The 24,208-nt window shown below is 39.4% G+C and overlaps 1 protein-coding gene across 2 annotated transcripts in view; it reads left to right on the top strand.

The window, feature by feature from the left end:
- Positions 1-13,456, top strand: part of kcnn3 (potassium intermediate/small conductance calcium-activated channel, subfamily N, member 3) — an 82,871-nt gene extending 69,415 nt beyond the window's left edge. For both annotated transcript variants that reach the window (XM_017309640.2, XM_008431748.3), the window contains exons 8-10: positions 5,287-5,414; positions 6,475-6,544; positions 10,125-13,456. In XM_017309640.2, coding sequence (XP_017165129.2) covers positions 5,287-5,414; positions 6,475-6,544; positions 10,125-10,553 — 627 coding nt within the window. In that variant the 3' untranslated portion in view covers positions 10,554-13,456. The remainder of the gene's footprint in view (positions 1-5,286; positions 5,415-6,474; positions 6,545-10,124) is intronic.
- The last annotated feature ends 10,752 nt before the right edge of the window (positions 13,457-24,208 follow it).

Here is a 24,208-nt window from a genome sequence, read left to right as displayed (position 1 = left end):
CACAACCGCCCTCAAAATATGTGAATAGATTGACAGCTTTGCAAATGCCAGTCAATAGCATGTCAAGTAGCATTTTGCCTTGGTATTTCAGACATTTTAGACATTTTTGTACATTGTTGTACAAAAAAATACACCAATATACTTTTTTTTTTTGCAAATAATTTGGAGTTACGTTACACAGAAAAATCTGTGAATACTGATCGCAGCAAATGTGAAAAACATGTACTAGATGCACAAATGTCAAATCAGAATGATTAAATTTGCATCTGGATTACAGTAATAGTATAAACATAGTGCATTTAAAATTATGCTGTTTGCATAACTTTGATCATATGTGGGTTGTTGAAGTCCACTGTAAAATTAAATGTACAGTATATAATGTTACCTTTTAGAAATGATTGCATCTATGCAATACCTTTTAGTAGTATTTACATAAAGCTCAAAAGTCAAATATTTTTGATGAAGTTATGTAATTAGTTATGAAAAATGTGAAAACTCGGAGCACTTTTGCATTTCCCTGTGGTGTGTTCAGAGCTTCGCCCCTCTCTGAGTTTTTCTTCACAGAGCACTCTGGGCCTTGGCCAGAGAGGAGGTGCTGCATTTGCCTTCCAATGTTTACACCACGGGCCAAATGGGAGCAGTCTAACCCCTGAAGACGTCTCCAAAGCTAGCTTCCACTCTGCACTGTAAAAATAACTTGCTTCTTCAAAAGCCTTTTAATTCCCATTTAAACCAGATGGATCACTGGTGAAACGGGCACACGGTGACACACCATGGGTTCATCATGCTTTGCCCCAATAAGGTTTCCTCAAATTTTTACTTTCGTTTTTATAGAAGCACTGCACGAATGCATTATATCATTCACATTTTAGTGAAATTAGTGAATCGTTCTGCTTTTTATCTCATGTATTGGGGTGTTTTTGTCTTTCGAGTTTGTGAAGATGTAATCTGATTAGGTTGCCTAAAGGTCTGTGAGAGCTGTCTCTTCCCTCTGTCGCCATGTCTTTGAGGGGAAGGTCACAGCAGGTAAAGCCACGTGTCACTGTGGCACATGGATGGGGGGTTTCCATGGTACTTGCACTGTTTGTATATTTACTTGCATTTGAGGGTCATTGGAGGATATGAGTGACTTTTTTTAATGTTTTAAAGTTCACACACATTTCTTATTTACACTGTTTTTATTTAAGTAGAAACTATATTTAAAACATAGTTTAATTTCATTCCAGCATAAGTTAATTATTATTAGAAATAAATAACAGTCCAAGATGTCTTTATGTAAATAGCACACACTAAATAAATAAATGGCATACATAATAACTTCGTAATTTAAATGTTTATTGAGAAAAGGTTCTCTTTTTTAAGCAACACTAATAATTTATTCCATGTTAGAATTTAGTGCAAGAAAATGTAAATAATTATATAAATACTCAAATAATTACATGCAATTTTAATTATTTTCATTGTGTATTTGATACATTATCAGAGCATTTAAATTATTATAACTAACTATATTATTTATTTAATTGTATTCCTTACAAATGATCCCTTAACTCATAACAAGAAAGAACAGCAAATGCGATTGTCATTAATTTTGGCACGTTTGGTTCTTCATATAGTTTATAATGACATCTTTTCAGTATTTCTATTTATACTGATTACACGCAACAATATGTCATCCTAGCATGCTTCAGTGTGGGAAACCCTTTGAATCAACAGATTTCACATGTACCTGCCATAAGGTGAGCCACGCAGGGGGGCAGCCAGAATGCATCTTTGACCCAATACGACCATATGGCCCCAACACGGTTTCCCAAATACAGTCCATATGGTGAAGGAACGGCTGTCGCTGCCGTCGTTTGGTTTCTTGCGGAGTGTTCTTAGCGGTTCACGTTGAGTCTTTTATTCTTGCAAATGGAGCTGCCATCTTTGCCCACATTCATTTCCCCCAGGAGAGAGAAAATGAAGACTGCAGCAGTGGGGGTGGACAGTAATTGTGGTTGCAGAAAATCTGGAAACTACAAACAGTCTGGGGCAATCAGTCAATGTTATTTGCACGAGGGGCCATGTCATGATTCATCATAATGTAATCCTGCTGACCTAATTGATCAGTTTATGAATATGACTTGACATATCCGACTGCCAAAAGGTTTACAGATGAAAGCAGTGCTAATCGTGCTGTTTAGTGACCTGGCTAAAGATTTAGATATAAATCTGCTGCATTCAAATGTGATTTGAGAAAGGTATCTCATAAATATCATTGCAATTTCTGGTTTATAATTCTTCCTCCTCCCCTTTGTACTGGACGATCTATGCAGATATTCCATTCAAACAAATTGACGAACTGCAAAAGTTGTCTTTGTTATATTTAAATACATTGCACAGTTCTTTATTGAATTTGGAGTAAGTTTTTTGAAGAGCCAGTCTGGAGGCAAAGGTTGTTTACTTCTGCTCTAGATAGGTTTTAAATTGGACCTGAGATTCATACACTGGGACTTGCATAGATTGCCACCAAAGCCATGATTGATATTTTGGGAAATTTTCACAAATAAAACAGGAATCTAAGATCTCAACCTGTTCTTTTAACACTGTATGAATAGGTTCATCCATTGTCTATAACCACTTAAGTATGGACAGTCGCAGGAGAGCTGTTGCTTATCTCAAGTGGTCATTTGGCAAGAGGTGGGATACATCCTGGACAGATTCCCAGTCCATTACAGGGACATGCAGGACAAAAAACCATGCACACACACACACACACTCACACCTACGGACAATTTAGAAAGACCAATTAACTTAATAATCATGTTATTGGAGTACCTTGAGAAAACTCATGCATGCACAGGGAGAACATGCAAATGTCAAGCAGAAAGACCCCAAGCTGGGACTGGAACTCAGGACTTTTTTGTTGCAAGGCTATAGTGCTCCCATGGTACCTGCACTGTTTGTTTCTATTCTATAGAAAAAACCGAGTTATATAAGATTTTTACAGTCCTGAACTGTAAAGTTTTACAGCCATTTAAACAGTGTTAATCTAAGTTTGTAAAAAATAAAAAAAATAAAAAAAAGACGCATTTAGTTGTTTGCAAGTTGTGAAATAATAGAACTCAACTTCATAAATGTCTTGGACTCGAATACTCAAAATGTTGAATTGAACTTGAGTCCAAAAAAAGTGTTGAATTTTGAACTGGAAATGTTCTGACACTCAAACGACATCGGTTGTGTTGGACTTTGTGCGTCTTGGCCTGACTTCCTCTGGGTCAGTGTAAACACTTTCCTGGGGCGATGGCCTTCCACCCTCCTCATCTGCAGCCGACTCTGTGTGAACATGTAGTGGGTGTCTGTGAGGGGGCTCTCCTTACTGTGGATGGGTGCTGATTAGCCAGGCTGCCGGGGTCTTTTGTTCTCTTCAGACGGGGGTATAATCGTTCTTTGTTCAGTCTTCTCCATCTCTTTGAAGTCTCTCATTCAGTTTACATGCTTACATTTTCTTTGTGCCGTCTCTCCTCACTATTGTATTTTCCATCTCCCGTTTTTTTTTTTTTTTTAATCCACTGGATGTCAGACCCTTGTCTTGTAATTATGTAGCAACCTATAGCGACAGATGAATCAGATATTCATGTTAAATATTATTGATCCAAGGCCAAGCCTTAGGCAGACTCTGACATTTTGAATCGCTGTTTTACCAAATCCTACATCCAGACTCCTCCGATAAAAAACAAATGCAGCATCTGAGCAGAAAAACTGAGGAAAAATTGCCTTCTTTCATGAACCTTTTATGCAATAGCATCATTATATCAAACCAATATTCCTCTTCTCCTCAGATGAGGAATGTCTTTGGCAGCTAGTTTAAGAGCAGCCACTTGAGCTGTGATTGTTTTCTACGGTTGTGTCATAATTAAAAGGAAAATCCCTGGTTTAAATAAACACCAATGATACTGAGGTGATTTTTTTTCTTTTACCCAGCTAGCATTATTCAGTTTTTTTTTTTTTTTATTAAATGTGATGCATTCATTGGCTTTTTACACGTTGTGTTATCTTAATAGTACAACTGTCAATGCATTTTCTTTTAAATGTATATTATAGACAAACAGAAAGTAGTGCATAACTGTGAAGTGGGCTGACAATTGTACCTTTTGATTTTTACAAATAAAACCGTTAACAGCCAAATCATTTCCAGTACAACAAACTTCTTTCTGAAACAACCCAAGTAGTAAATAGTGTTGCCTTATAAAACGATATTCAAAGGAAGGAGTGTCAGGAGAACAGGGATGTTTTTCTGAGCTGGCAAGAAGATGGATGGAGCTGAATACAGGGAAATCCTGAAAAGGAAACCTGTTTGATGTATTTAAACATCTGAACTGAGATTGTAATGATGGTTCTGTGAGACTAAGAGACACCAAACTTTGATTAAGAAAATGTTTTACTCCAGCTTGGGTTGAACATATTTAGCCAAAGTCCGACGTGTTATTCTACTTTGCACTATGTTGACTTTATGAAAGATCTATTTCTGTACCAAAGTGAGTCAACAAATACCTCACAGAAACATAATCTATAGGCTAATGTGTTCCAAGAAATTAATACTCAAGAGTTTTCTGTGGGAACTACTGTTGTCGCTGTGATTAATAAAGTTATGCCATGAAGCAGTCAAGCAACCGAAACAGCATCAAAGAAAACAAGAGATAAAGAATAAATATACAAAGTTACAGAAAATATAAATATATTCATAGTAGCGGTGGTTCACTTTCCGCCAGGACAACAACCTTAAACATGCGGCAAGGGCTGCAATAAATTTCAAATTGCCTCATCAAAGAGCTAAATAGACTCACAACCCAAACTAAGCTTGAGGTACTTTCAAAAGAAGAGTAAGAACACATTTCAGATTTGTGTTGGTCTATCATCTGTAGTATGAATAAAACAAATTAAAGTTTGAGTTTGTAACATGTTAAAAAAACCAAAGGGGTATGAATAATTTTGCGAGGCACTGTAGGCACTGGAAGCCAGTAGAGGAGTGTGAAGGAAAGACTCCTGTTAGCTCTCATTGCCAATCTCCCTAAGGACAGAGCTATGAAAGCGCACATAAAAAGCATTGGCAAGCCTGCCAGAGAATGGGGGCAGCCTCTGAGAAGACAAAAAGATGGCTTTGTGCTTTTTTTTTTCTTTGCACAGAGACAATGGTGAAAACGAGAAGAAGAACAAGAGCAGATAAACCTGTTCACTCCTCCAGTTGCCAAGGGCTACCTGTTGCTAATAAATGTCTACATGTGTGTGCTTATTGTCTGGAGACAGATAAAGAACGCAGCGGCTAATGTGCTGAGGGAGACTTGGCTCATCTACAAGCACACCAAGCTGATGAAGAAGATCGACCACTCCAGGGTCCGCAAACACCAGCGGAAGTTCCTGCAGGCCATACATCAGTGAGATCACACTTCGTACTCCCCTGCATCCATGCCCGGCTGCAAACAAACACATGCACACCACTGTGGCTGAAATCAGCTGTACCTTCTATCCGCCCACAGCTTGAATCCAGTCTGATAATCAGATGAAATGCACTAATCTCTGCACACACTCTCACACACACACACGCACGCAAACATACAATTATTCATTATCTGCTAAAGGGCAAGTTCAGTCCAGGCAAACACAATCAGTGTGTTGTGTACCATTAGAGGCTCTCTGTTCATTATGTCATCTCAACAGTAAGGACTGATGAAACATGAACGTATTGCACAACCGGTTCTGTTCTCTTATTAAATTTAAATCGTGTTTTCTTTTGTGTTCCTCTCTCCTTTGGTCTCTAATGGTTAAATGTCTCAAAAGCCAGAGACACGAGGTATAAAACTCTCAATTGTAACGTAGAAGGGTTCATCCTGACATGCAAGACCTGAAAAAGGGGGACGGGAAGTCAACGAGCGATGAAGCAGAATAATATTTTTGGGTGAACACATTAAAGCAAGTGATTTTTCCAGGTTGGAACCTGAGAGCGTAGCTGGGAAACAGTCTCATAAAATCACTCTTCCCTGCATTATAATGGAGGCTGCCACAGGGCTTGATGAAAACACAGATTGAACCACTAATTATTGTGCTGTGTTTTGAGAGTTAAACAGGTTCTGATTATAATTGGACTGAGGTAAGATGATTTATTTAATTTTCATCCCCTGCAGCTTATTTCCCCGAAGGCTTTATTCCCATTAGCTTTCCTTCATATTAACCCCAGTCCTGCTCCATTCTATGTCTGCAGTTAGCTCATGCAGACAGCTACAACATTTGTTTTAGCCTGCACTTGATGTGTTCATACATTAAAATTTCTCAGAGAGGCACTGCAGGTAAAAATGAACCCAATCCAAGCAAGGTGACCGACGCTTCAGAGAGCTGTCGTGTGGATCCAGAGGGATTATCTCTGTGGGCTGACCACTGTGTATTTACTGGGTTTCACCTCTGTTTGTGAGCTTTATCTGTGCCTGCGTCTGTTTGCAGATTACGCAGCGTCAAAATGGAGCAGAGGAAACTCAGTGATCAGGCCAACACACTAGTGGACCTCTCCAAGGTGAGATGCACAAACTGTACACGACATTTAGCATGCTGGCAGTACCGGAACCTTGTGGAAAAATGTTACACTCTTTTACGACTACAGTCCCCTGCAGTCACTTCAATATACAACAATTTGTTTTGCTGGATTTTGCCTCGGATTCCCAGCTGGGCAAAGTCTACACTACTCTGGGAGTATCCAGCATGGCTAGTTGGCACACAAATCTGTTGGCGTGTAAAAACATGAATCTACAGCGACTTGGAGGAGAACAAGTCTGATCTGTCAGTCAATCTAACATATTGGAAAATTTAGAATTGAATCTGCATGAGATCGGATATTGTGAGCTGATTACCACCGACGTAAAAGCCAATAAAAATAAGGAAGGTGGGTCACATGTAGAGGGGCCAGTTGTCATGCATTCTGGGTAATTTCAGACTATGCCTCTCAGTTCTGCTATGAAGCAATCTATAGCTGGCAGCCACAGAGAGAGTGAAGGGAAAATGTGAAGAGAAGTTGTATTTATGCTGAGAATTTGTCCGAAGTTTTTTTGTTTTTTCTTTGCTAATGTCAAAATAAAATGTGGTAAATGTCTTGGATTAGTATTAGAGTGTGAGCAAGGAAAGAAGTAGGGATCTATACATAAATATTTAGTAAATTAAGCACAGGCACTTGTTAAAAGCATACAAACCCTAATCAATAAAATTATGCACACCAGTTTAGTAGGTTTATTTAAGACCAGTGCAACGTCTCCAAAATATAAATTAGTCCAAACAGCAGGAATATTGTTTTCTCAAAATTGCATTGAAGAATCACACAGCCTGTGCAGCTAACAAGGTCCATTTTGGGGGGAATCCCCACAACAAACTGCATTTGAAAATCAGCAGTTTTCCTTTCCCTCCACATCTCTTGCTTCTAAGTGTCAATATTCTTTGGCACATGCTGGAATCTTGATGTTGACGCACTAAAATTTTGCAGTTTGGTGTCAAAGCTTGGTTCTGCCATAGGTTTAAATGGCTAGCGTAGCTACGAACAGGGAAGTTACCTGTGCTGTGGTATCACAGGACCACTCCCGTGGTGCTGCTGAGGTTGCAGTTTTAATATTAGTAATTATCAGCCGGTATTGCAAAGGTTTTTCTTGCAGCTCTCAGTGTGTTATGGAAATGTATCCATAACGGTGACAGAGACCAATAATTATCAACACAGCATTCTATCCTGGTAGTGACATTAATTAAGTCACTCCCGTTCTTCACTGTAAAACGTTGGTGTCCAACATGCCTGGTGTGACCTTTAGAAATATAGTTTTAGTTTCAATGACTGACATGAAGTTTAAAGTCAGTGTCACCTGAAATACTGATGAGCCAGAGGATGATTTTGAAAAGATCATCTGTGCACGTGGGGAAGTAATTTGGTCATTCTAAGCAATTGTGCCTTTTGCAGAGACCAGCTGATCTGTATTATTGGAAGAATGGCACCTAGCTAGTTAATTAGATGGGTCGTCTGCTTGACTAGTAAGCAGATTAGTTCAGTTAGTCTTGTTGCTTACATCAAAGGCTTTTTTTTTCTCTTTTTTTTTCTTCTTGCTGCTGGCTCATGGAGGGAATTCAGGGGAACTCCTCTTCTTCTGGCACCCCGCACAGCTGACTGGCAGCTTGTAGCAACGCAGACCAGAGAAACATCAGGAATGCATTTTTTAAACTGTGGGATACCTTGAATGGAGAACCAGCTACGACTTGTTCAAGTACTGAGATGTGACTTCTCACATACAGTCAATCTCTGACTGTATGTCTTTTTTTTTTTTTTTGCTACTAATATCCTCTTTCTTCAATGAGGGAACAATTCTTCGGGATCTCCTCCCCTCCAGGCATCACATACAGTTGACAGACTGCTTCACAACGATAGAAAGAAGTATAAGCCTCGTGATCATGATCACTGGAATATTTCACTGGTTTTTAAACCGCAACTTATTAAAACTGTGATGCTGGAAACGGTCTAAGCCTTGAGCAGGGTAATACGTCACATGTAGCCATCCTTTGGTCCCCGGAGAAAATACCACGGCATTCCTCTGTTTCCATGCTGACCCGCCTGTTTCTGTGGCTTTTCATCTCCTGGCAACCACTGCAAAGTGTTAAAACAGGGATGACTGAGCGAGAGAGTGAGGAGGAAATGAGAGGGAGGGGAGTGCTTGTGTTTTTTTTTTGTTTTTTTTTTCTGTTAACTGTGTGGGTGTTTGAGAATGTGAGTGAACATGTATGTGTGTGTGCGTGTGTGTGTTTGTGAAAGAGAGAGAAACTCGGAGCAGAGTGAGTGAGATTCAGACTTGAATAAGAGGCAGACAAAGATTGAGAATGTGTGCGCGTCTTTCCAAGAAGCAATGCCTTTAGCACCAAATATTTTGCAATTACGCCATCTCAATGACTCCATCTCAATTGGCCACTTACGTCTTTACCATGGTTACAGAGACCAGGAGAAGCACGGCAGGGACACTGTGCTGCCTTCCTTTTATTATCCATCTCTTTTCTTCCAACTCTCTGCTCGCAATGTTATAACACCCAGCCTCTTCATCATTCCGTCTACTACTCCCTCTTGGATTCATTTTCTTTTGCATCTTCCTAATCATCCCCGCTGCTTAACACAAGTGAAGAAAAAGTGTTCAGATCTTTCTCTGAAATGAAGACACCAGTGCAGGGAGAAAATCCTGTGTGAGAGCGACAAACATCTTTGTACCAACATTTTGTCTACGTAAAAGAGCCACGATGGGCCGTCTGAGTATTACATTAGGAATACTTTGCTAAACGACGAGGTGTATTGCATCAGTTTGTAAGAACTTGCATGTGGAGAATGAGGTCTAAATGGATTGATGAAGGGTCACAGCAGAAGAAATACTGGACAATTGTTAAATTGTCACGAGAATCATATTGTTTTTCATACATAGATCTAAATTAGTTCTGTCATTCTGCTTTGATGTTTTTGAGTTAGGCTGGATTATTTGGGAAATTTGGAGAAAACGTCTTCTTAAGTATAATATTTTATTGTTTTTGCTGTAAAGGGCAATAGCTTTACTCTAATTGCTCCATTTTTATCTGAACTTTTCAGGCTATTTCTGTATATTAATTCTTCAGCATACTGTTTTGGTTACATTTGCCCACTGTTGGCACAGGTTTGCTCACGACAAGCGATTCCTGCAAAATCTAAGACTTGGTAAACCTTCCACAGAGCATGGCAACTAGCATTAAATTCTGAATCTGACTGCACCTCATTATAACTAGAATCAAATTGGAATACATGTAATTAATTTTTGAATCTGTATGATTGGGTCGTATCATGTTGATTTGATTATTTATTTTTGGAACAAATTTGGCTGGGATTGGAAATTGTAAGCCTTTATCTTGTCAGCCAATCAGTGAACCTTGATCAGTGTGTGAAACATGCCTGTTAATAATTTATAAAGTCTTTATAACCTAGTAACCATCCAGTTATAGATGATGATGTTTTTAAGGATCTTTCCACTTTGAATTTACTGGCAAAACCCCAACAGTAAATTCAAATCCCTGTTCAGAGAAGCTCAGAGAAAAACACTTCTTCACCTCTCCTCCTACAGATGCAGAGCGTCATGTACGAGCTCATGTCAGAGCTCAACGACCGCAGCGAGGACTTGGAGCGACAGATGCTGTCCCTGGAGCAGCGGGTGGAGCAGCTCACAGCGGGCTTCAACGCCCTGCCTGCACACCTCTCTGCAACCCTCAGCGCCCAGCACGCCGCCCTGGTTCACCTGCTCCGAGAGAGGGACGCACGGGACGGCAGAGTGGGAGGAACAGGAAGCGGCGGCGCTGTGGTTCCCCTGTCTCCAACTGCCTCCCTAACCACCGCACCGGTTCCTGCCTCCCCAGTTCAGGTTGCAGCTCCTCCATCAACCCTAGCACAGATTTCCAGTTTATCCCTGGAGACCCCGCTGTCGCCCCCACCTGCGAGCCCAGAGGGGAGCCTGGAGGCTAGTCCCAATCCCAATACGTGCAGCTCAAGCTGCTGAAAACCGCTCCGAGGAGCAGACGGGGACAAATGTGGACGCAAAACACGGGGAAGGAAAAGACGTGGAGGCTCTGATAGTCCTCTCACATCAGACTAAAGGAGAAAAATGACGGCAGAGGAGATACATTTTTGGAGATCCTCTGAATATTTTTGCTCCGAGATAACAGGATGAAGAGGAACAGTAATGGGACTAAGACGGAGGGCCAGTTTGAGAAATGAGACGCGTTCAGGACTTTTCTTGACGATGGAAGGAAGAGAAAAATGGAGACTCTTAAAGGTGTGAGGGGGAGGGAGGATGTCACGAGGGTGAGAAATGGAGGTAAAGAGAATGGGGAGGTGGGGGAAGAGGGGGAGGGATGTAGGGAAGAAATAACCAAGAATAATTATATGAACTTCTTAATGGAATCCACTCCAATTACGGCAAAGGGCCTTTTATTCTCTCTATCTCCTTCTCTGCCTTTTTTATTTCTCTTCTCCGAATTTCTCACTCCCTTCATCAGGAATAATGACCATGACTTTTTATCTTTATGATGTATTTTCTATCTGAACGCTTATCATGTGTTAACAAGCATCCCTTTAACAGAAGGTTCGATCAATACGACCACAATATAAAAAAAAAAAATAGCAGAATGCACCGCACACATATACACACAATACAAGGTAACACAGCACAGACAGATTTACACAATGTCTCATAATGCACTACTAGCCCATGATAATACTAAAGCCTATACTGCCAAGCACTCAATGCACTGTTTATCTCCATAGATCACTGCCAAGCAATGTAGACACGGCAAAAGAGAGAAAAATGTTCACCGAAACCGATTCATCTCCTGTGGGTATGAGAGCGTGCAGCAGGTTAGACTTACTACACGCACAGTCGTGGCTTTTAACTGCTTGGCTGGGAGAATTGCGACCGGTCACTGAGCCGCTCGAATTTACAGGCGAGGCTGAAGTGAACGGATAGAGACGCTAGTCGTCATGGAGTCTATTTGTGATGCTTGAGACAGTGGCAGATGGTGAAATGAGATAAAATAACTACAACAGGGCTTCATCACCGCACTCACCGGAGTGCATGGTGAGCGAGACACTTAGCGTTTAGGAGTAATTGTAGGCTTGCCGTCCTAAAATGAGACTGTTCACTCATTTACTATGTGGTGCACTATATATAAAGTCTGCCATGGTGCTGTGCTGTTTCAAAGGTTTTCCTAACACAATATTGACATTTTTCCTCTCGACGAGCTTGCTCTGTTGGTAAAGGTTCCTCTGTTGTCGAGCTTAAGCCCCATTAATTTCTACGAACCGCTTTGTTATTCACAGTTTGCCAAAGACAGTTTCTACTCAGAGTTTCCAAAACGTTAAACCAGAAGACTAAAACTTGAGTGCTGGTCATTTTGCCCTCTTTGCCATTTCATAACTTTGCTGGTTTTGGTTGCTTTTGTACCTAATGGGTACAAATGGTGCCATGTACCAGCACATTTCATACCCATGTTTCATGTTCACTTTAACAACAAGAAACCGAAAGCAATTGTCCAAATTTTCCTCACAGTCTGTCGCTTTGTCCTCTCCGTAGTGAACACAAGATAGTGACTGAGTGAACATTTGTAACACGATTGTTTTTTGTAGACAAGCCACAGAAAAGAGAAGATTAATAATGAGTTTTAACAAGTGCATTAATTTTTCTGATTGTCGTTGGAAGAAGGAGCCAAATCTTTATCGAATCAGAATTTAAACCAGTTATTTTTACGTGTAGTTGATTTATTTACTGGTGCCAGATCTCGTTTTAATAATTTAGCTTCCAGTTCTTACGCCAACCAGGAATTATTACTTTATTTTCCCAAACCAAATGAGACACTGGAGTGCATTTTGTTTATTTTCTTCATTTTTTTATCATCCAGAAAAACATACCTAGAGTTATCTAAATGTTGCCTTTACATTAATAATTGTGCTCACTTGTACCAATGCAAAACTGATTTATCTATATAATTCTTAGTTGGCATCTTTATAGTAATTTTTGTGCATGGCTCTGTCCATGATTGTCCATTCTCTTTTTTTTTTCCGGTACCAAAACAGCTCACTTTTATTATGAATGTATTCTGTTAGAAGACAAAACACTGAGAAATACATCTTTGTTCGCTTGCTTTGTCATTTAAACTGCCACGCAAACACACACACACACATACACACACACACACACACACACATGCATATATTTATATAGATATCTCTATATATCTATATATAAATGTTCACACATACACACACCTTAACAACCAAAGTGCTCTCTCTTAAATGGACTTCAAAGAGGCAGGAAAAGCTGCTTGTCACTTGGGACAAAAGAGGAACAGGCAGAAATCCTGACACTATTTCTGAGGGAATAACTGTGAAAAAAAAAATGGGAATGGACTTGTTGAAGTGGACTGCTCTTGAGGGAGGAGGACTGTGGATGAACATAAGGGATCACAAACAAACCTTACAAAGGATCAATGGCCATGAAGGAACATCTGTTAGTGAAGTTTATATCTGAGAGGGGAATTATGCTGGTAAGTCGGGAAGAAGAGACAAGCCTACCTTCGCTTTTGGAGATAACACTGAAAACTATCTTATAGTGACATGCTGTGGCCGGAATACTGAATTACACGCGCTTGGAATATTGTACAGTATGCTCTTAACAAATTCTAGCTTTCTATTGCTTAGTCTTTTCTACCATTATGATTAAATACAGTTACAGCTGATATCTTACACTATAAAACCATAGTATTCTTCTCATTCATCATGACAGTTATAATAAATGTACCATCAATACGTTAAATAATTATGAACAAGGAAAGTGCCGTTTGAGGTTGAAATTATTTTGTAATTTTATTTTATCAGAGAGAATTAATAAAGTATATATCTATAACATTACAGCTCTCATGAGTTTTTTGGCTGTTGGTATGTCGTGTATAACACTTTTTATCCATCTTGCTTTTTGAGAGGTGTCTTATTTTTATTATTCCATATTTTTAATGTATTTATTTTTTGATATGTAAAGAGACATGCCACTGAAGGCAGGTGGGTCTACAGTACTAAGCATGAATCTGGACGGTTAGCGGCATACGCTGTAACGTGATGTTAAAAAAAACATAGAAAAGTTTGGTTTCTGTTGATCACATGCTTCACAATTATGTCGACATAATTTCATACATTTCACAAAAAGACAACTTTTTTAGCTAATCCAGTCTGTTTAAACAATTATATTCAAGTATAAACAGCATGGGAATATCCAGCCATTGCATTGTTCAGGAAGAAGATCACATGTTCTGTGATCCTGAAATGAACATGTTTTGATGTGAAATATCCTCACGGACTTCGAGAGTAAAAGTAAAATACCTTCTGAAGTTGTTAGTTGTTAGTTGAAGCTGGTAAAGGCTTATTATCCACAATGAAATGAGTTGAAGGAAAGCCACACAGAGATGAAGAAGACATTACCCCCCTCCACCCCAAAAAGGAGAAAAACCCCTCAGATAATCATTTGCAAATGCACTGAGGGACAAAGGCTTACTTTTTTAGAGACCTTCCCTTTGATCTGACACTAACTTGGTTGGTGGTAATGACTATTGTTACATTTGATTAAAATGGGGAAAGCCTGAGGACACCATCTCAGCTGTGAAGTATGTGGGTGTTGGTGTGATGTTGTTAAGGTATTTTTCTGCTGGATGGAGGCCTTTCCAATCTGAGGAAAGGCATTAACCAAGACATTGGGGAGACGAGTCTAACAAGTGGACAATGGCCTTTGTCATGCCACCAAATTAGCTACAGTATCTCAAGGTCGACAAAGTCAATGTCAAGTGACTTACAGGCCATCACAATGCCCTGCAAGGTTTCCCCCAGGAAACTTGCTAAAACGCTGTCCTGATTTCAGTCACATAGAAAATTTGTAGGCACAACTAAAAAGATGAGTTATACCAGTTAGATCAGAAGGAATGGGCCAAAGCTCCAGGGGATTACTGTGAAAAGCTTATGGACGATGTTTGATCCACATCACACAGTACTCTAAAAGGTACTTCTACCGAACATCGAGGAGATGTTTATTTTCTCCTTAATGACAAACTTGGAGCAGTTCTTGGAAATAAGAGTCTTACATTTATTGACTTTATTTGGATTGTTTCCTATTAAATTTGGCTGGAATAGTGGTGAATAGTGGAATAAAGGTGAGAAGCACTTTGCAAGTACCCAGAGATACTATACTTGGACTGCAACGTAGTTCTTTGCATTTATTTTTGTGTGTGCATGTGTGAGCGCATGTCTGTATGTCTGTATGTTTTGTTGTGAAAATGCAAACCTTTACCTGCCTGTGAAGGACTTTCATTCTGGTCCATTCTGTGTGTTTTTACAGCCACCTTCCTTTATTTCAGCTTATGCCTCAGAAAGAAGCCATACGCTCACAACGAGCCAGTCATTACCCTGTTTTGCTGCAGGCACAGTAGAGTATTAATGAGGTGATCTCTGGTGCCTGTCGTCCTCCACATTCATTAGTGCATTGTGGAAATACTAGTTCCATCAGATCAGAAGAGTTGGCTTTTCTGACTATAATTAGGTGTGTGTTGGTGATGTTTAGGCATTTATAAGTTTAGTTTGGTCTGTCAACTATATAGGATTAATAAATTCTGTAAAAGTTATTCAACAGTAATTCATGTAAAACTGAACATAAAACAATACATTTTATAACTCTTGTTTCATTTCTCAAAATAATTCCCTATTTATAATTTCTAAGCTCTTATGTTTCTATTACTTGTACATCTGCTAAAAAAAGTTTTATGATGAAGATGAAGCTAACCTTGTTGCGAGCTACACCATTTATTAGTGCAACAATGGCAGACATGAAATAACATGATGCAGTATGCATGAATGTGTTGGTGAAGAAATCAAATCAAATAAGCAGCCTAATATTTTCTGGGCAGAACAACAACAACAACACAGCTTAGGTAGGAGGCAGCATAGCATGTTGTGCTTGCATTAACAGCAACCATTACTGTAGCTCCAAACAAATTCAGCATAACTGTCAAAAATGAATTGCAGCACAGGTGGCTCATTGAGTTCTGCTGCAGGACTGCTTTGCACTTTTCCAGTACAGAAAATGTGAATTAGCCGAGTGCAATCCAAAGAGTCTGCATCAAAGTGTACTCGCATGTTCAATATTTCTGCCAAGAAAGGAGTTTTCACCAAAAACCAAACACCAGATCACCAAAAACGTTGAGATGAGACGTACAATAATTGCAGAAGACTTCAAGAAGCGTTTTTTGTCCCGAGACTCGTGCTGTGGAGTCGTGCTGCCGTCAGTGCAAAGCTTGTTCAGCATCTACAGAGGTTGTGTATTAGGGCATCTTCTGTTTGTAAAAGAAGGGGAATGCTTGTCAGCAAAACTTAAAATCTATAAGCGTTACAAAGATGGATACCGGAAGAGTGGTTTAAGTGATTTATTTCTGAAAACACTTCTTTCTACCAGGGCATTTGAAAAATGTGTATTCTGTTACAATCAGTGTGTACATTTATTTTGATCCAACGTGGTGTACATACTCACCATTGCACTCCAAAACACTTGAATAAAGATACACAATTTAATCATCTTTGTATTTTCCATCATAATTTACTGCAGTGCAACAAATCTCAAAAATGCATTTTTTTTATATGACCAATTTCAGACATATGGCTAAAAAATACCCAAATATTGGACAAACTACAGATTTTTTAAAATTGTAAGTATATAAAAAATGTTTTTAAACAAAAACAATCAAGGTTTTAAACAAGGAGCATTTTCTCCTCCGTTCTGTATGTGTTGAAATATGAACATGTTAAGCACTGTCTCTCCACCAGTCTTTATTTTGCCCATAAAAAATATACAGAAAAAGGAACATTTCCAGCCAATCCATCCCATCCAAATTTTACTGGAACTAGTGTTAACATTCAGGCTTGGTGGGCTCATCTGATCAATCCCAACTACCTTTCAGCCACAGCCAGACACCGATAAACATCGTTATGTAGGCGCCTTTTCTAAGCCTCACTTTGTTTACAGACGGAGGCAAAGCTCCCTTTTCAATAAAACTCAGTTTGGAGGACTGGCTGTATGATTTGTGATTGTTAGCACTAATGTTATCCTAGTTCTAACTACTTGCTTAATCGGTGATCACGCATCAACCTGATATCGCTTAATATGAAATGAGCTCAGTTTGCCGCGAGGGGCCTGTATCTCCTCGACAGATGAAACCGATTACTTTTTCATAAATGCCGCTTCATATAAACCTGGCCTGTTGGGTGTTTTGCCCAGAGATAAAACAGAGGGACCGAGCTGTGAAAGCCAAAACACCTGAGGCGTTGTTCTGCTGAGGGCCAATCCCACGTATCTTCCCTGATGTGATGTTTTTGTCATCTGTGCTGTTTGCTGGCAGGCCCTCCTATCTGCAGGGGGTTTTCATCATCTCCTATTGGTCTTTGTGAATTTTTATGATTGAGTCCTATAATTTTAGGGCCAAGGTAATGTCCGTAGCGGGTGTCTGTCGACCTCTCTCCATTTTTCAGTGGACACGTTTACTCTCTGCAGATTACTGTGCCAAGGGGAGTATCGGTTATAGACGTAATGGAAACTGTGAGATGTTTTTGCTCATATTCCTGCCAGAAAGATGAGGATATGTCTGGGGAAAAAAAATGTCATCACACACAAAAATACTGAAAGCAAGAGCAAGAAATGCCCAAGAAAGTGACACCGAAAAACATATTAACAGTGTTAAAAGAGCACACATTTTCAGCTTTAGCAATACAGGAAAGAAGCAATAATGGCTCTGATCAATTTCCTGCATGAAGTGCTTGCTTAACCTTTGCGTTCTTGGCCGCTGTGGTTCAGCAAGTTGGACACTAATAACAAAGTTTGCTCTTCGATCAACACGCCGAGTAAGACAATGGATCTCAAGTGGGTTATTGCTACAAATGTGCTGTCAGTGAATAAAAGTTGGTGTGTGGAGCTCTTTGGATAAAAGCACAATCCATTTAAAAACATCTCAAATCACTCTGAACATGAACGTCAGACATTGTGGCTGACAACGATAATGTTGGTACAGTGATTACAATGTCTAGACAGGATGTGGCTGATTCCTATTCCAGGAGCTTTCAAAAGAAAAATGATTTTTTTCAATCTCTTTATCTTGTTCCTTGGATACTTTTGCAAAAACGTAAATAGACAAATAAAGCAAGATATTTGAATAAATACTCGAATGCAGATACTTCATAAAGAGCATTTTGCATTTAGTTTGGCTGGCTTGGTTTACCAACACCAAACATCACTTCTGATTAATCTCAGCCCTGAGTCAAGCCTTCTTTTTTTCAAAGAAAAAACACAAATATATATTATATATTGCATAGCATCGACTTACTTACTACTTCTAGTAAGTAGTTGATAGAAATACTTACTATTTCTACTGTTTCTGAATCCTTTCCTCTTGGGTCTGGTAAGACGATGAGCCTTTTTCTCATTTCTTAGTGTCAAACTGTTTGTGAAATTTTACAGAGTTCAGCTGTCAACTTAATGGCCATCAAGAACGGGTGGTAATATTGGAGGTGAAGTGTAAAGTAAACACTTGTCAAGTCAGCCAGAGTTGACAACATGGCTGAATTCCCAGCATTGCCCGACCTTGTGGGAAAACAACACAGAGCAAAGCTTCCTGAATGATAAAATCCCAACACTGAGCCTGTATGGTAGTTTTCCAGCAATTACAATGTGTGCAGAGCTGAAGCCAATATGTTTCAAAACTCCTTTTAATGAGTAAGTTGAAAAATAAAATGCTAAAATACTCAAGTAAGTAAAGCATTAGGCACCTGAATTTTATGATCACCAATGTGGTTAATTGTAAGAATCACCATCTTAATGTGGTGGAGGGTTCAAATGACACTTTAATATCAGTTTTAACAGCTTTCATATTTAGAAAATGCCTTCTAAGTACAATAGAAAAAACACATTTCTTTTACACATTTTGAAAAGCCCCTTTTTTCTACCCACTGAAAATAGTTAAAATCTCACATGGCCTTCAGACAGAAGACTGCAGTGGTTTAGTGATCCGGTAAGGGATTTAAAAACCTCTCAAAAACAATCTGAAATCAGCAATTGCAATGTACAGAAGATAGTATTTAAGTAGAGTACGTTCAAAGCAGCTGCTAATACGCCCATGTATTAGCATGGGCATATTAGCATGGAGTTTCGCTTTCAAGGGAAACTCCATGCAAGTTTCCCTTGAAAGCGAACCTCAAGGCGCTCCAAGAAGCCTCCAAAAGTCCTAACGATTTCCTCCACTTTTCACATGTGACTATGTTGTTTTTGTTACTTTATAGCTAAAAAAAAAACTCAAGTTTGATTTGTTTTCCTGAACTTGTTCTGCTGGTTTAAATCTAATTGATAATTTATGGTTACCTTTAAATTATTTGGTGAATAAGAGCTCATAAAGCCAATGAGCATAGAATAGACTTAGGAAGGAGAACTTAAAATTGCTGCAAATTATTTTGAAAAGCACATAAGTCACCTGCACTGAGTGGAGAGATTTCTTTGCAGGCCTTTTTTCTTTGAGCCTCGCTGATCCTCCCGAACTGTCGGTGTCCCACTGTTCTTCTGTCTGGTCAGAGGAGACCACCTGTCTCATTAGAACTAAAAGCAGAGACCTAACACCAACTTGCCTCCTTTATTGGCGAGGAAGACTAATGGGTTTTTATGCATGTGTGTGCCTGCGTGCATGCGTGCGTGTGTGCGTGCGTGTGTGTGTGTGCATGACTTGCAAGCGGAGAAGAAGCCCGGCCTGCTGGTGCTTAAAGTAGGCTGCCATTATCAGTTGCCTGTGCTGGCCTGTGATCATGTGGTTTAGCTGTCAGATGTAATGTCATCACTTTAACAATCAGCCCAAATGTCACCAGATTCTATCAGCGGGAGACCGAATCACAGCGCCGAGCTGATCCACACACCGTTACTGTACATCTGAGCAGCTTTACAGCACAGCCCCAATCATATCCTCCCTCGTTAAGGTCCGGACAATCTGTGTGCGTGTGTGGATTTTAGCCTGTGTTTTGTGCTGAACTCTTAAGAGGCCACATTCTCCCGTTTACAGTCCTGTAGGTACAGACGTGTCTATGATAAAAGCCAGAAGTGTGGAGTCTTCGTTGTGAGCTGAACTGTAAGGTTGCTGTGGCGATGATGAAAGGAGAATACTGTAATAGTAAGGAAAGAAGCTGCAATTCACAAGGCTGACATTCAATCAACCCGTAAAGCACCACAACACGCACATTGTCTTGCAGATTGAAGGATTTCTCTAACAAATGTATATATACCCATATGAAGGAAATGATTTGAAAAAAGAAATGCTGTTTTCATTTTCATGGAAAATCTGTAAAGCGCTGTATTTTTATATATTCCTTCCCTTTTTAGAACAACAACTCTTTATGAACAGCCACAGTTACAATGGGATTTATATTAAAACATATTCATGTAGTAGAATGGCCCAGTCAAAGTTCAGATGTAAATCAAATTGGGAAGATGAGGGAAGTCTTGAATCCTGCTGCTCACCCACAGATGCTCTTTTTCCAATCTTAAAGATTTTCCGCTTTTTTGCATTGAAAGTAGGCAATGCATTTTGCCTCTAGATGTACAAAGCAGGCAGACACACACCTCAAAAGGACTGTAGTCGAAAGAGCAGTGGAGAAAGAACTGAAGACAAATTCATGCCTCACTTTTTTTGTTTACTTGTTAAAAATGGTCTTATTTTTCCTCACACGTCAGAACTAGGTCCTACTATTTTACTCTGCCACATTAAATTCCAAATAAAATTCACAGAAATTTGCAGTAATAGCGCAAAACAATTAAAAAGTTTGTAAGGATATTTTTGCATACCACTGTAGAGATGATATATTTGATACACCTAACAACCTATCACCCCTCCTCCCCCCGAATGACATTATTAGAAAGGTACAGAAGTTCATTGTCCTCCAAAAACCGTCTTCTTCCTTCAACAAGCCTGTCAATAATTACATCATTAGGACTGTAATTGTTTTAATGCCTCAGCTGCAGTCCTCTCAACATTTCAACCCCTTCAGGACTTTTCCTAACCTCACCACTTTAATGTCAAACATTAGTAAGATCTTAAAGAGCTTTACATCATAAGACAAGCCACAAGCCTCACACTTTGATAAATGTTCCCGCTGAACGTCCGCACTTAACACTCAAATGGATGAGCCATAAAAAAGACAAAAGAAGGTTGCAGCAAAACACTTTGAGCCTTTTTTTAATTAACATTTCCCACGCTGGATCCATTAGTAATCTGACTGCATTAGTATTTTATGTAATAGGGACATAGGTGAATATGCATATGCAGTTTGAAACAGATCTACTTTCAGGCTTTTAAAAGTCTAGTCAAAGTTTCAGTTTAATGTGCAGTCAGCTCTGTGAGGTTTCAGGTCTACAATCAACAGACAGCAGCAGTGGTCTTATATGTTGGCATAAATAAATGTTCTTTTCTCACATTTTAAATTACTTACACTCACGTTTACTCACACTTACACAATGGTTGTTCTCTATGAACAACCACCAAGTTGTCAATACAAAGAGTATATTAACACCAGTTCTAATCTAAAAATTGCATTCATTTTTAATGTCATCATTAACTGGATTCATTCCTTCCAGATTCCAATTATTAGTGATTATTAAATAGAAGTTTGTTAAAAGTCAAGGAAGCCATGACAGTTGCTACGGCTAATATTATTACTCAAAATAAGGATAAATTATGTAAAAAGTATTGGTCCAAGCACACAACCCTGCCGATCTCCATGACAGTCTCTTAAGTTTTAACAAGAATGCAACAGAAGTATTGACAACATTCAGACAGAATAAAGAGATATTGAACATCTATTAATGTCTTGTCAGGCATTTAAGGTAATAAAAATTAGAGTAAATACTTTTATAGACACAGCACTGTTAAAACACTGTTTAACAGCATCTACATTAAACTGAATGCAATCAGACTCCAGCTTAAATGTAATAATTGCATGTTTGTGACTACGTTTTACTGTAAAAAGCACCCTCACCATGGTCACCTTGAAGCAGACCATACATAATCGTCTCCATAGCAACACAGACCACCCACACTCCCTACGGGCTACATTAGAAAAAGTAGAGGTTGTACATTAACCTATTTCTCGTGCTTTTAGCTTGAATCAAGATAAAGGGAGAGACGAGATTCTTAATGATACCTCCGGTGACCCGATTTCTCTTCCTCCCCTGACGAGACTTCCACTGACATAAATGACATAAATGGGCTACCAGGAACTCCTCTGGATATCAAACTTGAGTTTCATTTGTGCATTAAGTTTATTTTCCTCTTCCTTTTTTGTTATCACTTTCTTAGACTTCGTTCTTCTTGATTTGTTTTGATAGCAGATCTTCAACAGCAAGGCAAACTGATCAACCAAGTGAGACAACATACTTAGAGCAGCTTAACCATGTTGCAGAAGGGATTTTCATCTGTTATTAATTATATTTTTCAAATTTGATTTTCAAGGTGCATTTTAAAAGATATGAAAATTTAATTCCTCACAAAAAAAAGCTTATTTTCTATAATCATTTACAATAACTTAGCTGTTAAGGGTTTAAAGCTAAGAACAAAATGTCAAGGTTCTCAGTAAATGTATTACATAAATTAGATAATGATTTTCAATACTGAAAATTCAGCCGAGTAAAAATGGATCAGTGTGCTGTGCTATGTGTGACCTCAAAACTGTTAGCTTGGCTGTCTCTCATTATTCTCATAACACTAGTTTATAAATTATCTATGTTGTTTAAGTCAGGAGAGGTTGCTGGTCAATGCATGATTATTAAATCCCTCATAAAATAATTTTTTTTTTGTGATTTTACAATCTTCTGTCAATTTTTTACTCAAACATCTGCCTTGCACTGTTTTTGCAAGGTCCCGTTGTTGCTTTTTAGTTGGGATGATTTTTAGTTTGGTTGCTTTTAGTTTGGATCTCACTTGTTTTGACATTATTACACCCTCTTAGCAAGGCTGTCATCCTTGTCCTGAATAAATCCGTGATGTGCACTGAACCCAGACACAAATAAATGTAAATATTACACAAGCGTTCCATTGCAACTGAACATGTGATTTTAAATAGCTAGTTGATAATACGGTAATTTGCTGAGATGCACCTGTAACCACTTTAAGTTCACTGAAGGCAGCAGGTTTAGGTCTGTTGCAGTAAAATATTCTGGCCAGTTGAAGAGAAAGGTTAAACTTCATGTTAACTCCCTGCAGGTCCAGCAGACTATTCCCTTGCTTACTTCTTATTCCATCCTACTCTGATGCAAACTCCTGTCCACAACTGTAGGTCCAAGTTTTTTTTTTTCTCCTCTGCTCATTTTTTTATCATACCTAACTGGCGCCAGAGCTATAGCTCCCTCTGCTTATCATGCTCTTGCACCCATTCATAGATGCTCAGGTGAATGCACAACCAGGCAACCACACACACACACACAGATAGGATTAAATTACGATTTTGTATTCACTTGAACTCTCCTCTTCCATCTTCTCCTCCCTCTGCCCCTTTCCCCTCTCCATTTACCTTCCTTACGAAGGGATTTGGACAACGACTGAAAAAGGATGCAAAGTTACGTCCTAACATATTTATTTCTAATTAGCATATCATCATAGTGACAGTTAAATTTGGCAAAAACAAGCATAATAAACATCCCACTGGTTTTAATTGCCCTGCAAAACCCCATTATTCTATTTCCAAGACAAGAAAACATACACCTTGCATTTAGAGCATCTTCTTTTGATTAAAAAGCTTATTTTATTTGTTAGGCAGCATCTCTCCTTTAAGGATGTGACAGTTACCAGCACTGCTGGGCTGATAAGGTGTTTTTGTGGTGTTCACATGCATAATGAGTTGCTTCTCCTGTGGTGCTGTCTCGCTCTCCGCTGAAATGTAGGTCAGGTGCACCAGAGACTGTAAATTGCCTGCTGTTGTGTATTTTTTGTGTGTGTGTGTGTCCCCTGCCTTCCACCTGTATGCCTTCAGGGGAAGAGCCCAGACCTGCCTGACCCGATATGGGACTTTATTGGAGCAAGAGGGTGGGTGATGCTTTAGTGAATTAGAAAACAAATGAAGAGATGGAGGAAATAGTTTGTGTCAGTGCAATAAAGCCTGCTGCAACGAACGAGGTGTTTGTTGTCATTATTTCTGCATTTACAAAATCTGATTCACAACCAAAGAAACAGTTTTCAGATTTTTGTGTGTGTGCGTGTGTGTGTGTGTGTGTGTGTGTGTGTGTGTGCGTGTGTGTGGGGGAGGGGGGCGGGGGTGTGCGTGCGTGCGTGCGTGCGTGTGTGTGTGTGTGTGTGTGTGTGTGTGTGTGTGTGTGTGTGTGTGTGTGTGTGTGTGCGTGTGCGTGTGCATGTGTGTGTGGGGGGAGGGGGGAGGGGGCGTGCGTGCGTGCGTGCGTGCGTGCGTGTGTGTGTGTGTGTGTGTGTGTGTGTGTGTGTGTGTGTGTGCGTGTGTGTGTGTGTGTGAAAACAGGTGGAAACTTGTCCTGGATGACAGCACCCAATCTCTTCTCCACATTCTGTTATGCAGTTTTGGCTGAGGTCGTCCTGA

Source organism: Poecilia reticulata, chromosome 16, assembly GCF_904066995.2.
Source record: "Poecilia reticulata chromosome 16, P_reticulata-male-v2, whole genome shotgun sequence".
Taxonomy (NCBI): domain Eukaryota; kingdom Metazoa; phylum Chordata; class Actinopteri; order Cyprinodontiformes; family Poeciliidae; genus Poecilia; species Poecilia reticulata.
Note: the sequence above shows the minus strand (reverse complement) of the source record. Positions and strands in the feature narration are given on the sequence as shown.